At 34.1% G+C, this 16911-nt stretch overlaps 1 protein-coding gene across 1 annotated transcript in view; it reads left to right on the top strand.

The window, feature by feature from the left end:
* Positions 1–16706, top strand: part of LOC138311784 (AP-3 complex subunit beta-1-like) — a 32397-nt gene extending 15691 nt beyond the window's left edge. The window contains 4 exon segments of the mRNA XM_069252985.1: positions 467–655; positions 1442–1484; positions 9779–9961; positions 13520–16706. Coding sequence (XP_069109086.1) covers positions 467–655; positions 1442–1484; positions 9779–9961; positions 13520–13809 — 705 coding nt within the window. The 3' untranslated portion in view covers positions 13810–16706.
* Positions 16707–16911: the final 205 nt, after the last annotated feature.

Raw genomic sequence — 16911 nt, 5'->3', positions numbered from 1 at the left:
ACCATGAATGTAAGCACAAAGTGTGCTTACCATTAATGTAAAGTATGAAGTGTGCTTATCATGAACGAAAGTACAAAGTGTGCTTACTATGAATGTAATTACAAAATGTGCTTACCATGAATGTAAGTACAAAGCATGCTTACCATGAATATATCAACGGTACTGTGCTTGCCATGAATGTAAGTACAAAGTGTGCTTACGATGAATGTAAGTACAAAGTGTGCTTATATGTAATTACCATGAATGAAAATACAAAGTGTGCTTACTGTGTAAATACTATGAATATAAGTACAAAGTGTGCTCACTGTGAATGTAAGTATATTACTGAGAAGAGAATTTATAACTTTCTCCAAACCTTTTTTTAGCCAATTTGAATCCTGCTTTTGCATATAAAATAGTAATGGTTTTTTACCAGGTTCATAAAGTAAGATAACGCCAATTAATCCATTCACTTTTATTTTTTCAGTTAATTAATCCAGCTTCAATCCCAGCCAAAGTATATGAACTTGTCAACAAGATAACAGGAAAAGGCTTAACAATTACGTACAAGTTTACTAGGACAGTGTCAATATTTTCTCCCAAAATGGTTTCTATTGAGATGACTTTTGTGAATACTAGTGATAATACAATTTCTGGGATTCATATAGATGATAAGGTGAGTGTTTCATAAGTTATTGTCTGGAGTCTGTTATTACAGCATCTTTTATTAATATGTTGATGTTCCTGTAGTTTTATGGCTAATAATGAGAAGTAAGGCAGAGTTAACTGTTCTTGATAACAGATATTGATTTTTATGTCATTTGTTTTTGAGAGTAATGGCGTAAAGTTGTTTGGTTTTGAAAGTGACCTCACTATTTGTGAGAAAAATGGCATTTTATTAAAAAAAATACAAATCATTGAATTATTTAAAAAAAAAAAATACAAATCATTGAATTATTTTTAATAACTGATATCTACTCCTATTAAAGATTAAATAATCAAATAATTCTGCAAAATGAAAGCTCCATTGATATTTCTGCTTTAATATTGGTTATAAAACTTATTTAATGAAATTGAAATGTGAAGAGCCAGTTCATGATATAAACTATTAATTCATAATTGATTTTTGCATGTACTGCATGATGAAAGAGTTTTAACTGGAAAATGTTGCATTTACTAGAGAAATTGACATTGTATTTCTTTAGGTGAATTATGCTGATTCTAGAAATTTTGAATTGATGTAATGTTATATAAGCCATTGATTTGACAATGTTTCTTTTAGTATTAAAAGCATACTGTATCTATCTCTTTATTTGCAACAGAATTTCAATTTTGGTTTGGGTTTTATTTAATTGGGTTTATTTTTCACCTAAAAAACCCTTCTGTTCAATAAGTACAGATATCACTTTTATAGGAGAACTTTATTATGAAATTATAAATGTTATTTTTTTTTCATTTGTAGAAATTACAACCAGGAATGGAAATACATGATTTCCCAGAAATTGGTGAGTATTACGTTATTTATTTACATTTTTGATTTATTAGAATGCGATTTCTGTAGGGAGCTGCCATGGCTGTGTGATTTTAAGGTGTTCAGATATATTAGCATTATTATCCCCCGCCCAACGAAGTTGGCGGGGGATATACAAATGGGTTCCGTCCGTCCGTCCGTCCGTCCGTCCGTCCGTCCGTCCGTCCGTACGAATGGTTTCCGGAGCATAACTCTAAAACCAGTAAAGATATTTCCACGAAACTTCATACACACATTGGTCTTATGGTCTAGTGGTGCCTTTTGCTATTTTAAGGTTTTCACGTTTTGTACTTTTTGCTGTAACCATGGAAACATTGCTGAAAATGGCAGATTTTTGTACCAGGTTCGTTTCCGGAGCATAACTCTAAAACCAGAAGAGATATTTCCACGAAACTTCATAGACACATTTGTCTTATGGTCTAGTTGTGCCTTTTGCTATTTTAAAGTTTTCACTTTTTGTACTTTTTTCTGTAACCATGGAAACATTGCTGAAAATGGCAGATTTTTGTGTAAGAATCGTTTCCGGAGCACAACTCTAAAACCAGCAGAGATATTTCCATGAAACTTCATAGACACATTGTTCTTATGGTCTAGTAGTGCCTTTTGCTATTTTTAGGTTTTCATTTTTTTGCACTTTTTCCGTAACCATGGAAACATTGCTGAAAATATCATATTTTTGTACCAGGTTCGTTTCCACAGCATAACTGGAAAACCGGTTGAGATATATGCACGGAACTCCATAGGCACATTAGTCTTATGGTGTAGTAGTGCCTTTTGCTATTTTAAGGTTTTCACTTTTTGTACTTTTTTCTGTAACCATGGAAACATTGCTGAAAATGGCAGATTTTTGTGTAAGAATTGTTTCCGGAGCACAACTCTAAAACCAGCAGAGATATTTCCATGAAACTTCATAGACACATTGTTCTTATGGTCTAGTAGTGCCTTTTGCTATTTTTAGGTTTTCACTTTTTGTGCTTTTTTCTGTAACCATAGAAACATTGCTGAAAATATCATATTTTTGTAGCAGGTTCATTTCCGGAGCATAACTCTAAAACCAGCAGAGATATTTCCATGAAACTTCATAGACACTTTCTTTTTATGGTCTAGTAGTACCTTTTGCTATTTTTAGGTTTTTATCTTTTGCACTTTTTCCGTTACCAAGGAAATATTGCTGAAAATATCATGGTAAATGGTAAATGTTACTTTGCAAAACTCCACCCATCTTTGTGTATATAGTCTAATATAAATTAATGTCAAGGCTGTATACCTGATTCAACAATTGCAGCCCCGCTCTACTTAAATTATACTCCATCTTTCTTTAGCTCAACTTCCTTTTTCCTGGTTTTTTTTTCATACACATAAGTCTCTACAATCAAACTTACTTCAGCTTTGATATCTCCATTGGCGGGGGATCTGAATGACTATGTCCTTGTTATTCTAGGTTGAGAGTTCGAAACCTATGTGGGGCAGTTGCCAGGCAGTTGCCAGGCACTGACTGTGACATATCATGCATACATACAGATTATTTGATAATATGATTTTTATGTACTATATTAAAGATGTAATGAAATACTATATATGGTAATAGGGAGAATTATTTTGTTTACTTCAGGGGAGGTAACTCTTACGCTGTTATGTTTAAAGCACTTTACAAAACCGACTATACTACTTCAAAATAGTAAAAAAAACAAAAAACAAAAACAAATATGGTAATTATCTCAAAAAATGTGGGTTAAGAGTGTCATACCATATAAAACCATTTAGTTTGATTAGTTAATAAGTAGTGATTGGAAAAATATAGTTATATATTATATAGTTATGTGAATTATTTCTATTTGTTGGTTTATTTTTTATTTTTGTTTTGTTCATTTTGTTATTTGTTGAATATACATCATTTGATCTTTTATTTGTTACTAGAAGTAGTTTGTAATATTTAGATTTTGGCCAGTTGCAATGCGATTAATAGTTAGATTTGGAAGTATCGGAAATCCCTACTATAATAAGAATAATGATTGTATTAGAGTCTATATTGATTTTGGAGTTAGCTCCCTTCCCCCATACCTTCTGTACTTACACTGTTTAAATCCATTAAGCAAGTAAGAATTTTGAGAAGATAGAAACAGCATCTAGATTAAAAAAATTTTAAGAGTTTGCAATCATTGCATCTCAACTTCAATGTAAATTAACTAATGACTGTATATATGTAGCTAGCTGGATTATTTACGGTATTTTACACAATGTGCAAAAGTTTTGTTGTTCCTATTACTGGTACCTTTATATATTTTTAACACTTTTTAATGACATTTTGTAAAGATTTGCATACTTTGACCAATTGTGCTACCAGTAAGGACTAAGGATACTGAATTATGGTGTACTTAATTGAAATTATAAAAATTAGATATTGTAAAAGCGTACTCCCTTATGACCATGAATTCGCCTCTATGAGGAAGGCTCTCAGGGTTCGGTCTCCTGGCCAAGACACACTACAATGTAAAAAAGTGTTAGTTCCTGCTCCTGCTTGTGTATGCAGAATAATAGGAATTGCTTTACATATACGTAAAACTCCTTTAGATAGATAGATGAAATATACTCCTGCTTATAATTAAGGATTAAAGTCTCTTTCTGGTGGTTCTATCGAAGGATAAAGTTGAGTAGGGTATCGATATTTGGAATGGACCGCGAAGCGGTCCATGAAACAAATATCGATACCCTACTCAACTTTATCCTTCGATAGAACCACCAGAAAGAGACTTTAATCCTTATATTTACAGTCTGAACTATTATTTTCATAGCTCAAAATTTACCCTTAATAGTGTTTATAGCATTTATAAGACTAAAATTGAATTATATCGTTTGGTTCCGACAGGCATTTGGAACAGCCACTTGAAGTGGCGGAAATTCCCGCCAATTTATCAATGAACATACCAATAAAATGAGTTCCGTCTGATGAAGCATATATCTGGGGTTTTCCCGGTATGGAACTATAAATCATTTTATTTATCTGTTGTTAAAAACACCATGGTGCAAAGCAGTTTGGTTTTAATCTTTTGCTTCGTATGATTTCACACGCTTACACAATTCATAACGTGGCAGGATATTTAACGTAGTTGTGACGCGGTGTCCGATTCAAACCGCCTGTGTCAAGGAGGTGTGACAAACAGAGTTTTCTTCAATTTTGTGATCACTTGAGTTCTACTTAATCAGTTCACGTTTGAAATTACTTGAATAGACGGATGTTTACATAGTTTCATGTCATTATTTCTGGATTTTGGAGATTTTCAAATGTATCGGACGTCGTTTCGAGGAACATGTACAAACACAGGTAGGCCCACTACTGTAAACGTTTACTGTACCGCTCTCAAAATGTTAACTATATTCATATTGTTGTTTCAAACACTTCAATAAATATTAGAGGTATCTATTACAAGTATTGTAAAGCTACAATTGTAGGATTCCGTTTCATTGATATTTCGAAACACCCAAACGTACCTACTCTCGCCGATTCACAGTAGATTCTAGATAACGTACAGGACTTGTCTGTCCGCCGAGGTGAACAAAAATGCTTTGTCGTGCTAGGTCGTTTTGGTTAAACTTATCCACCTCAAATACTGATGTTGTTCTGACATATCTTATCCATTCGCGTACAACCAAAGATGTTAAAAATACGAATAGAATGAAGATCTAGGCTACATGTGGTAGAGAACAACACAGACTCACCGACACACAACATGTAAACATTGCGACGTCATCGGAATGTGCAAAACTGTACATTGTACAACATTGTTTATTTATCATACGCACGGAAGCATTGGTCAAAGAGGTACGTAGTAACATAAACAATGTAACTTTTCTACATTTGTATTTACACACGTACATGTATATGTGTTAAAACCTATTTTGATACATGTACATGTTCATCGAACGTACGTTCGGTTACTGAAAACACCAAAAGTTTCTGATTTGGACCATCATAAATTCATCCGCGCGGCTCCAAATTGCGCGTGACATACTCAATCTATCGAGAAATAAAGTTGAGTAGCCTTTGGTTGAAATCAACAGGGTTTATACTATCAATTCACCACTGACTGTAAATATTAAGTCATAAATGTATAAATGGAGTGGGATGACTGGTTTGCCCATTGCCATTATAATGTGACCGGTTGGGGTGTGTTATTTTGTGTCTTTAGCATTATATATGCTCCAGTGAGATTACGCTACAAGCCTAATATAAGGTCTCTGGGCCTTCTAGAATCTGCATTGAAAAGATTTTTTGCTGGTTTTTTTTTTTCGAAAAATTGCACTTTTGAACTTTGACCCTTTTTTCCAACCGAAAGTTGACATTTTACAGAAAAGTGGTAACAAAGTTAATTGTTCCATTTTTACATAGCACTATAAACTAGGTAAGAGTCCTGATACAATACAGGGAGACTTAACATTGAATATACCACAGCCTCCCAAAACATACAGGCATTCACACACCACAACACAAATATACCACAGCCTCCTAAAACATACAGGCATTCACACACCACAACACAAATATACCACAGCCACCTAAAACATACTGGCATTCACACACCACAACACAAATATACCACAACCTCCCAAAACATAAGGCATTCACACACCACAACACAAATATACCACAGCCTCCCAAAACATACAGGCATTCACACACCACAACACAAATATACCACAGCCTCCCAAAATGTACAGGCTTTCACACACCACAACACAAATATACCACAGCCTCCTAAAACATACAGGCATTCACACACCACAACACAAATATACCACAGCCACCTAAAACATACTGGCATTCACACACCACAACACAAATATACCACAACCTCCCAAAACATAAGGCATTCACACACCACAACACAAATATACCACAGCCACCTAAAACATACAGGCATTCACACACCACAACACAAATATACCACAGCCACCTAAAACATACAGGCATTCACACACCACAACACAAATATACCACAGCCTCCCAAAACATACAGGCATTCACACACCACAACACAAATATACCACAGCCTCCCAAAATGTACAGGCTTTCACACACCACAACACAAATATACCACAGCCTCCTAAAACATACAGGCATTCACACACCACAACACAAACATACCACAGCCTCCTAAAACATACTGGCATTCACACACCACAACACAAATATACCACAACCTCCCAAAACATAGGCATTCACACACCACAACACAAATATACCACAGCCACCTAAAACATACAGGCATTCACACACCACAACACAAATATACCACAGCCACCTAAAACATACAGGCATTCACACACCACAACACAAATATACCACAGCCACCTAAAACATACAGGCATTCACACACCACAACACAAATATACCACAGCCTCCCAAAACATAAGGCATTCACACACCACAACACAAATATACCACAGCCTCCCAAAACATAAGGCATTCACACACGTGACTAATTGCATACAGGTACAGAGAATACCGTCCTTAAATGACCTCAGCTGTAACAGGATGTTAAGCCTTACAAACACACACTAGTACTGGCACATGTAATGTTCCAATATAATACTACAATATCTTCATAGATGTATAAAGAAAAAAAATGTTTATTCATGGTATCAATATTAACATGTGTACAATCTTTGAATAACTACAGCAACTTTAATGATATAGACTGCAGTAACAGATCTTTATCATTAAATTAATGATATAGATCTGTATGTGAAAATGTTAGGTTGTATAGGCCAGCCTTGTTTCAATGCTTTATTAAGAAACAGAAACAAACTGACATGTAGTCTCCAGGATCACCCGATGGCATCTCATTGTCCTTATAGATAATTTATGAACACAACATGGAAATGGTTAAAAAAGGAACATCACTAATTAATTATTTAACAGAAACAATACGTCTACTGTTATAATTGGACATGAGATTATCACTACCATATTCACCGCATTAGGACCCCTCACCTTTAAAGCGCCAGCCTCTCCTCTTATCCTCCAACCTCAAGAAGTTGAAGTTATGTAAACTGACCCCCCCTCCCTCTTATGGATTTAACAATGTTATAGAACTATATGATGCTTATAACATTGACATTGTATCCCATATAAGATGAACTTGTGGGTCTTTCAAATGTGAATCGTGATGTAATAATGCATCTAAAAGGAAAGAAGGCGCCAGGATATACATGTTTACTGTGACAAATTGATGTGCTATGAGTTCAGATATAGTTAAAATATGGCTGATATTATCTAGAGGTTTTTCATCCACAATTCACATTTTGGTTCCGTAATGAATGCCCCCACTTTGTTATAATATTTAAGCGCCCTCGGTGCTAATTGTGGTGAATATGGTACATGTATTTGGAAGTGGCTAGACAAAAGCTTATTATTTTCTTTATCTGATCATACATTACCACGTTAAACATTAAAACTGCATTATGTTTAACAATTTAGATTTATCTAATTAGTTTACCTGTCTAAATTGTCTCATTGTGCCATCAGTCTGTAAACATTTCATGTAAATAGCTACTAATCATGAACAACTGATTTAGTGCATTATTACCAAATATGGCCTGAAGCATCCTTGGGAGAAGCCAAGGGAAGTAATTTTGTATAAACCATGTAAGTGAACCCTAAGGACTGAAAGGACGGGGTCGACCACAATAGGGTAAATTCTTTGAAATCCTTCTGCTGTAGAAATGAAAGGTCAATTTAGTTCTGATTTAGTCTGCAGTGTTTTTAGTTAGATTTAAGTGCTATACGGTAGCATAATTGTTGAGTTTGAGGGGATAAATTCTGAACCTTTACTCCAATAGAGCATTGCTAGGTTTGCCTTAACATGTCAGGCAATGTCAGGGTCTCTAGATTTGCCATTTAGACTAGCTGTAGAGTGTTGCTATGTGCTTAATATCAAGCTATGTCAGGCAGGTTAAGAGTCGGTAAATGATGTCAAGATTCAGGTCCAGTGTGTGTCCATATAAAGTGCTGAATTCCTTTATTAATTGGACTGGAACCATTATATGGGATTCTGAGTCTACCAATTCTGTATTCTCTCTGTAATGAAAGCTTTGTGATATGTGTAAATGGATATGAAACTAAAACTATTATATAATATAAAGATGACTTATATGGTCTAAACAATGTAGATATTGTGTTTATTAGATAAAGTTACCTCTGAGTACTGTGTATCATTTATCCATATATATATTGACAGAGTGCACGTGAAGCTCAGTCATGCACACAAACATTCCACTAGAAACTTGATGCGATGATAAATATTTCAGACTGGAGCCAGGGTTGGTGTAGCTGTTGATCTATAATGCATGCTATATATTGGATCCTGTGTAGCTTGTCTTGTCTCCATGCTGGCTCCTAACATGATCAGTCAACCATTTAAAGTGTAATGGCACACAGATATCATATTGAAATGTGTATAACAAATGAACAGTTTTTCAGAAACAAAAATGATTTGTGATGTTGAGGTATTTTTAATTATTAAATCATGGTTAGTTTCTTTCTGTCTGCTTTGAATGTGATAATTCATGAGGAGGATTTACTAAATAGATGTATACATTGGACATAATACACCTAGCTGCCAATTCCTAGTCTCCATTTCTTCACAATACCAAATAATTATATTTTTCTTAGAATTTTATTTCATTCCTTTTCTGGCCTTACTGGTAGACCCCCCTTACTCCAACAGTTAATTTGTTCCCTGTAATTGTCAAAGACATCCATTAATATGTTTTTCCATATACCCATAAATCCTTTGAAGCTGCCCATTTTATATATTGACAAGTCCAGTCTCAATCTTTTTACTAATAACATTTGAAATAATATTTTGTAAATAAGTCTTGTGACCTTGTCAGCCAGCTTATAAGTGAGAGCTGCCAAATTAAGTATTTCCAGCCATTTTTTCCCAATTTAGTTGTATCCTATTGGTCTCTCTTGGCCTTTAAGGAAAAACACTTGCTTGCACATAAATCAAAGATCTGCAAGCTAAAAGAAATTATTGGGAATTCTTGTCTGAAAGCTTGCAGACATATTTTTTTAATCTTACGATTGGGTAATAATTAATACATGCACATATAACAGGTTACAATATATTTCAACCAAGCTTAATGCATACAAGTTTTGTTTTTTTGTGTCTGTTACTTCACTTAGTATGTCCTGTTAAGTTTGGTCATGTAAGTTTTATCATGTTATTTCTCTGAAAACCATGTAACGTCTTCCTGTCTTTTCAGCTTCTCTGGGACAAGGTGCATCTACTTCAGTGTTACTGGCTATCAATTTCAATGACACCACACAACCAGCTAAGTTTAATATCTGTACCCAAGATACAAAGTTCACAGTGACCATCACAGCCCCAGTAGGGGAACTATTACAGCCCCATACCATGAGTGAAGCCGAGTTTCTACAGCAACAAGGTAGGTCAAGGTCATTATGACTATCACATGCCCTGTTACACCCAAAAAACATTAAGTGAAGTTGAGTTTCTACAGCAACAAAGTAGGTCAAGGTCATTTTGACTATCACATGCCCTGTTATACCCCCACCTAATAAGTGAAACCAAGTTTCTACAGCAACAAAATAGGTCAAGGTCATTTTGACTATCACATGCCCTGTTATACCCCCACCCAATAAGTGAAACCAAGTTTCTACAGCAACAAAATAGGTCAAGGTCATTTTGACTATCACATGCCCTGTTATACCCCCACTCAATAATTATATATTTAGTATAAGTGAAACCAAGTTTCTACAGCAACAAGGTAGGCCAAGGTCATTTTGACTATCACATGCCCTGTTATACTACCACCCAATAAGTGAAACCAAGTTTCTACAGCAACAAAGTAGGTCAAGGTCATTTTGACTATCACATGCCCTGTTATACCCCCACCCAATAAGTGAAACCAAGTTTCCACAGCAACAAGGTAAGCCAAAGTCATTTTGACTATCACATGCCCTGTTATACCACCACCCAATAAGTGAAACCGAGTTTCTACAGCAACAAAATAGGTCAAGGTCATTTTGACTATCACATGCCCTGTTATACCCCCACCCAATAAGTGAAAACGAGTTTCTACAGCAACAAAATAGGTCAAGGTCATTTTGACTATCACATGCCCTGTTATACCCCCACCCAATAAGTGAAACCGAGTTTCTACAGCAACAAAATAGGTCAAAGTCATTTTGACTATCACATGCCCTGTTATACCCCCACCCAATAAGTGAAAACGAGTTTCTATAGCAACAAGCTTAAGGCAGGTCAAGGTCGCAGTGCATGTGACCTTCATAACCTCCGTAGGGACACGATTATACCCCTCAGAATGAGTAAAGCTGAGTTTCAACTTCACCAAATTTAAAGTATCTCAAGTTCATTTTGACTATCACATGCCATGTTGGGGAATGTTATACCCCCACCCAATAAGTGAAAACGAGTTTCTATAGCAACAAGCTTAAGGCAGGTCAAGGTCGCAGTGCATGTGACCTTCATAACCTCCGTAGGGACACGATTATACCCCTCAGAATGAGTAAAGCTGAGTTTCAACTTCACCAAATTTAAAGTATCTCAAGTTCATTTTGACTATCACATGCCATGTTGGGGAATGTTATACCCCCATCCAATAAGTGAAACTGGTGTCTACATCAACAAATTAGGTCAAGGTCAAACTATTACACCCCTGTACAATGATTAGATATTGTTTATCAGGGTCCCTGGCTTTCTACTTGTATAATCAGCCATTATAAGTACCAGTATTGATCCCTGCCACTGTCAGTGAATATATACAAGTGAAGCCAGTTGATATGCAACAATCAATAATCATATAGAGCACAAACAAAATATTGTGTGTGAAAAATCATTAATTAAAAACAAATCATCATTTGCTTAAAAACTACACCCATCAATGTTAATGCTGTTGAATTCAGAGTAAAATGCTTTTGAAATGTTTTATCAGTGTCAAAATATTAAAAGGGGATTGAAATTCAACTATTACAATGTTGTGGTATTAATTGTTTGTTTTATTAGTATAGGTAGAAATTAACTGTTAACAGTAAGTGGGGGATCAATATTGTCCCGTAGCTTTATCATGTATAGGTTAGCCATTCCTGTCAGACATCAATACGACCAATCAATTATTGGTGAGTGGTGTTTGTCAAACACTTGCCATCACAGGTTTGACATCCAACACCCACCTTATCTTGTTCTTTTTTCTTTTCTTTTTTTTAAACTTGCGTCATTAACTCCATTTCAGTCAAGCTGATTGATTGATCACATTATGAGTTGAGAACAATCACAGATTGTCTTGGAGTTTTTCAGTTTCATGGCATCTCATTCCAAGTGAATGTCTTTATACCTGTAGATCTTGATAATTGAATACTTTTATTTAATCATTGAAGTCACTATTTTTTAATTTCAAGTTATGAAAGAAATTTTGTTTGCAAATTGTGTGAATCCATAGCTAAAATCTTTAAATGATTTCTTCTCAAGAACTAGAAGGCCCAGGATACTCATATTGGGCCTGTGACATGCTGGGATGAAGAGCTACCAAGTTTGTTCAAATGAATGACCTTGACCTTCATTCAGGATCACAGGGGTCAAAATAGCTAAAATCTTTAAATGATTTCTTGTAATTAACTTAGAGGCCTAGAGACCTGATATTGGGCCTGTTACATGCTGGGATGAAGGGCTACCAAGTTTGTTCAAATGAATAACCTTGGTCTTCAATCAAGGTTACAGGGGTCAAATACGCTACTGTAAAATCTTTGAACGACTATGTTGTATTGTGCTAATATTCAGATGACCGTTAAGGCAGATGGACCTCTTGTTTTGTTTCATTGTAGAATGCAAAAAATGAATAGGCCAATAGAAAGCAAGAAACAAAGAAAAAATAATTATTTGTCCTTCAACCTTTTCAAAAACTCTCTACCATATGTTTATCCCGTCAAAATTAATATATTTTATACAGTTTATTGACTATAATGAGATTGTAATCTTAATAAGTAAAAGGCATTCATTAAAAATAAAATATATTAAGTAATGATCATTGTCAAAATATGTACATTTATATGTGATTAACTAAAGATAAATGTCAAAATATGCATTTTGAATATTCCATGGGAGACATTTCATCACTTTCTCGATGCCAATTAAGCCTTGAAGGTAAAAAGATTCTGGCAAAAAGTCTGGTTTTCAAGTACAGGCTATTTTACATTTTGCTTCATGTATACATACATAATACATGTATCCAATATCCCTATTTTGATACCAAAATGTTCATGTATGTTTTAGTGATATTGATTATAGATCCAGATGCCATGGGACTTTTTATGTCGCCAGTGTTATATGTGTGTATATAATGTCAATATTGAATTCAATATTCTTCAGTGTTTAAATTTTGCCAGGCAGCAATCAGACAAAGTTTAGAACAAAAAGAAGAAAAAAACAAACAAATGAAAAAAAACATACTGTTAGTAGAATATAGCTATGTCAACCAGTACTGTGACTGTCCTTAACATGTAATTTTATTTGTTCTTCTTGTTGCAGATTGCCTTTAAAAATTCAATAATCTTTTGTCCACACTGTTAGAATTACTTCTTTGCCCTATATTTACTACTTTAAGTAATTCGCATCCTACAGGCATATGACTACATGGATCCAGTGTTATATGGAAAATAACTGCTGATATTACTTCCTTGACCTGTATGTTAATCAGTAGTTATACAATGCCATATTTTATTTATTTCAACCGAGTCTTGATTAACTTATATGACATTTTCCCCGTAGTGTTATGTGACCATGCTAATTTGTGTCATTGATAGTTTATATTATTGTGTTTTTCAATACTCTACAAATATAAGATTTAGATTTGACTCAATTCCAATTCACTTATACAATCCACAGTGGATATTTCTATAAAATACTATTGACATGAACTGTTGTTTTAGCATAAACATGTATACATTTTTTCTCTCTCTCCTCACAGGAAAACTGGGTGGCATGCATGAAAATTCCGGGACTGTGAAGTTAGCACCGTCCAAGTCCGATCCCAAGTCTATTTGTACATGTGTTCACACAGTCGCCAATGTGTTACAAGTACCCTCCAGCAATGAAAACCTATTCATATTCGCAGCCCGTACAATGGCGACAGGAACTTTGACTTTAGTATCAGTCCGAATGAAGGACGAATCGGCCAAGTTAACCGTTAATTGTGAGAAAATGGTCATCGGCACAATGCTGCAGAAAGAAATCAAGAATCTTCTGAGCAAAAGTTAGCCTCATATTATATCCCCTGTTTTAATTATCTCTTTCTCTCTCTCCTTTACAATCAGTAAATCAGTGCTTGATAAACAGACATTTTCTTTCAATAATGAAAATTTATAATTAAGTTATTACTTAATTGAAATATTAATTTCAGATAACTTTGGCTGTTTATTATTTCGGCGGTGAGTCGATTCCATGATTTAGAGTCAGTTATTCCTATGCTTCTTTTTATCAGATAATTTTAATGGCGCTTAATTTTCCAAATATTGATAAGCTCCCGAAATAGCTGAAATTCAATTGCACATACAAATAACTTGGTTTTTAAAGCAATAAAATGAGGTACAAGTATTACGTTAGATACAATAATATGTTGTAGTAAACTGCCATCAAATAGGTATAGGAAGATGAACAAATTCAGGTGCAATACTATTTATAGAAGCTGGAGATATATTGGGGTATATATGATAGATATATTGGGGTATATATGATAGTGTCTATTGTTCATGCTTTATTTTGATGATTTCTTAAGGTACGAATGTTAGTGTCCTTACTATTTATTGTATGGTAAACCCTGGCTAAGTTACACGAACTTGTGATCTTACTCCACCTATTTATATTTTATTAAGAAATGATATAAAATTATCTGGTACCCAGCTGCTGTATTACACATCACATTACATATTGGACCTCAAGGTTTATAATTATACTGTATACCACAGGGTTCCAAGTTCTGTTAACCAGCAACTGTTTCCATTTATTCATTCACTTGAAGTGAAAATCATTTATCATTCAGTATTACTCACACGATATTTTACACCTGTCAGAAGTTGTGCGTAAATATCTTGCTTAGATTTGTTGTGAAGGTTCACATTCCTATCTTATAACTTAAGCAGAGAAAGTTAGTCACTGTATATATATAAAACCAGAGAAAATGAATTGTTGGGGAAGCTCTGAATTCATCTTGTACATAATACAAGGTTAGATGTAAGACATTTACATCCATGGTAGATATATTGTTAATTGCTGAAGTTGTTGACATAAAATGCAAAACACCTACATCAATGATTGAGTTCTGTGTGTGTGCATTGGCCCGAGACCTTGTTGTTACATGAGCTTCTACCAGATCTGTCAGACTATTGATCCTGGCTCTTGTTTCCAAGGAACACCTGATATATGTAAAAATAAAACTCCAATAACGTGATAATTTACAAACTTGTATGAAGCTTTTTATTTCCCATGAGATTCTCAACTTTTGTCTTTTGAATGTCTATGATCATTGTTGTGCCGTACGAATAGGTTTTTTTTAAATTTTCTTCATAAAAGATTATTGATTTAATGATATCTCAGCATATCCGTAACAAACGTTTGATGTAGCTGAAATTGATCTTTATACATGTATCGAACAAAATTGTTGCTACAAATCAATTTTACTACCTAAATAAAGCCTAGTTGATGCTATAAAACTTTCTTTTTCCTGTATAGTATAAACTTACAATGTTATTATGGATAACTAGATATAGTTGTAAGTGGATGAAGTCTAATATTACCTACGTCACTGATTCAACACTTTTAGTGATTATCAGCTGTTTGATGGAACCAAAACATAAACGGGCCTAAAATATAATACTGTGGGTTTATTATTATAGCTTTCTGAAATTCTGCATCCCTATATGGTATCATAGGGGTGGTGTACATTGTACAGGGTTACATGTAAGTGTTAGTGCTTTGTATTGATTTTATTTAATGTTGACTGCCATGTTCATGATTTTTTTGTATGCTTATTTTTATTTAATGTCATATCTATCAAATTAAATTCATGTATGTATTTTTTGTTTATTTCAGTCAGATTAAAGTATGGAATGTGAAAAATGTTGAAATTTAAAGAAGGGATGTAATTGTCAAATATTTGAAATGAAAAAAAGTATTTTGCAATTTATGCATTATAAAGTAAAACCCAATTATTTGTTTTGAAACGGATTAGATGTATTTAGACTCATTAGAGCAACTACACTTGGAGAATCATACAGATGCTGCAATGTAAGAATAAACATAATAAAAGTGATGCTGTTAGCAGGAAAGTGCTGAGATATCTTTTACTCCTGTTTGGTTAATTGTTGATTTATTGTTTATTGATCTATAGACTGTCAATGTGAGTAATTTGTTTATTAATTTTACTATGTACTGTAGTTTGGTTAAAGTGAAAATATCTCCATAGAAACAGAACTTATGAGTAAATTGGAAGAAGAGTTAGTCAAGTTAGAGATGCTTTTTTTTATTGCTGATAAGAATATTGTTGTGTGATTGTCAAAATCGTCTTTTGAACAACTGGGCCCAAAATCAGATTGGCGTTAAATGTGGATTGACTTTCACTTTCAGTCTTTCATTAATTGTCCTAATACAGTGCATGTTTACCTGGTATTATACATTATAGACAGTCATTTGGGAATTATATAACAATTTTTTTTCATGCATAATTTTTTTTTTTGAAGTCTCTTGTATTTGCAATGCTTCTGTACTATTCCTTGTGAAAATGACTAGAATGTGAATTATGATGGAAATTGAGTTTGTATTAAGATGTAAGGTTCAATTAAGTTCTAAAAATATATTTTCAAACATTCAATGGGGTACAATAAAGTAAATATTTAATGATATTTAATGACAGATTTCTGGTACAGGATAATATATTCTCTACACCAGACTCAAATTCTAAAAAAGTAAAGAGGATAGAATTAACAATCTGTCTAAGACTTACCTGTGAAGTGAAGTCCCATGTCTCCACAGATGTTGTTGAATTTAATTCTAACGTGCACATGTAACATTGGTGATTTTCTTGGTAATCATGGAGAATTTGATTAAATGTGAAAATGCTTGCTATATGAAATTATTGTTGAATAAATACAAAATGGATATATTTGTGTTTGAATCTTTATTGTTCTCCAGTCTAATATCACACTTCCCAAAAGAAACTGTGCCATTAGCTATATTTATTATTCAAATCGCCTTTCATCCGTGGTCTGTCTGTCCAGCTGCCCTTCCGTCCATTAACAATTCTTGTTACCGCTATTTCTCAGAGAGTACTGCAGGGATCTGTCTCAAATTTCACACTGAGATTCC

Source organism: Argopecten irradians, unplaced genomic scaffold (genome assembly GCF_041381155.1).
Source record: "Argopecten irradians isolate NY unplaced genomic scaffold, Ai_NY scaffold_0110, whole genome shotgun sequence".
NCBI classification, from domain to species: domain Eukaryota; kingdom Metazoa; phylum Mollusca; class Bivalvia; order Pectinida; family Pectinidae; genus Argopecten; species Argopecten irradians.
This window is presented reverse-complemented; position numbering and strand designations above follow the sequence as displayed.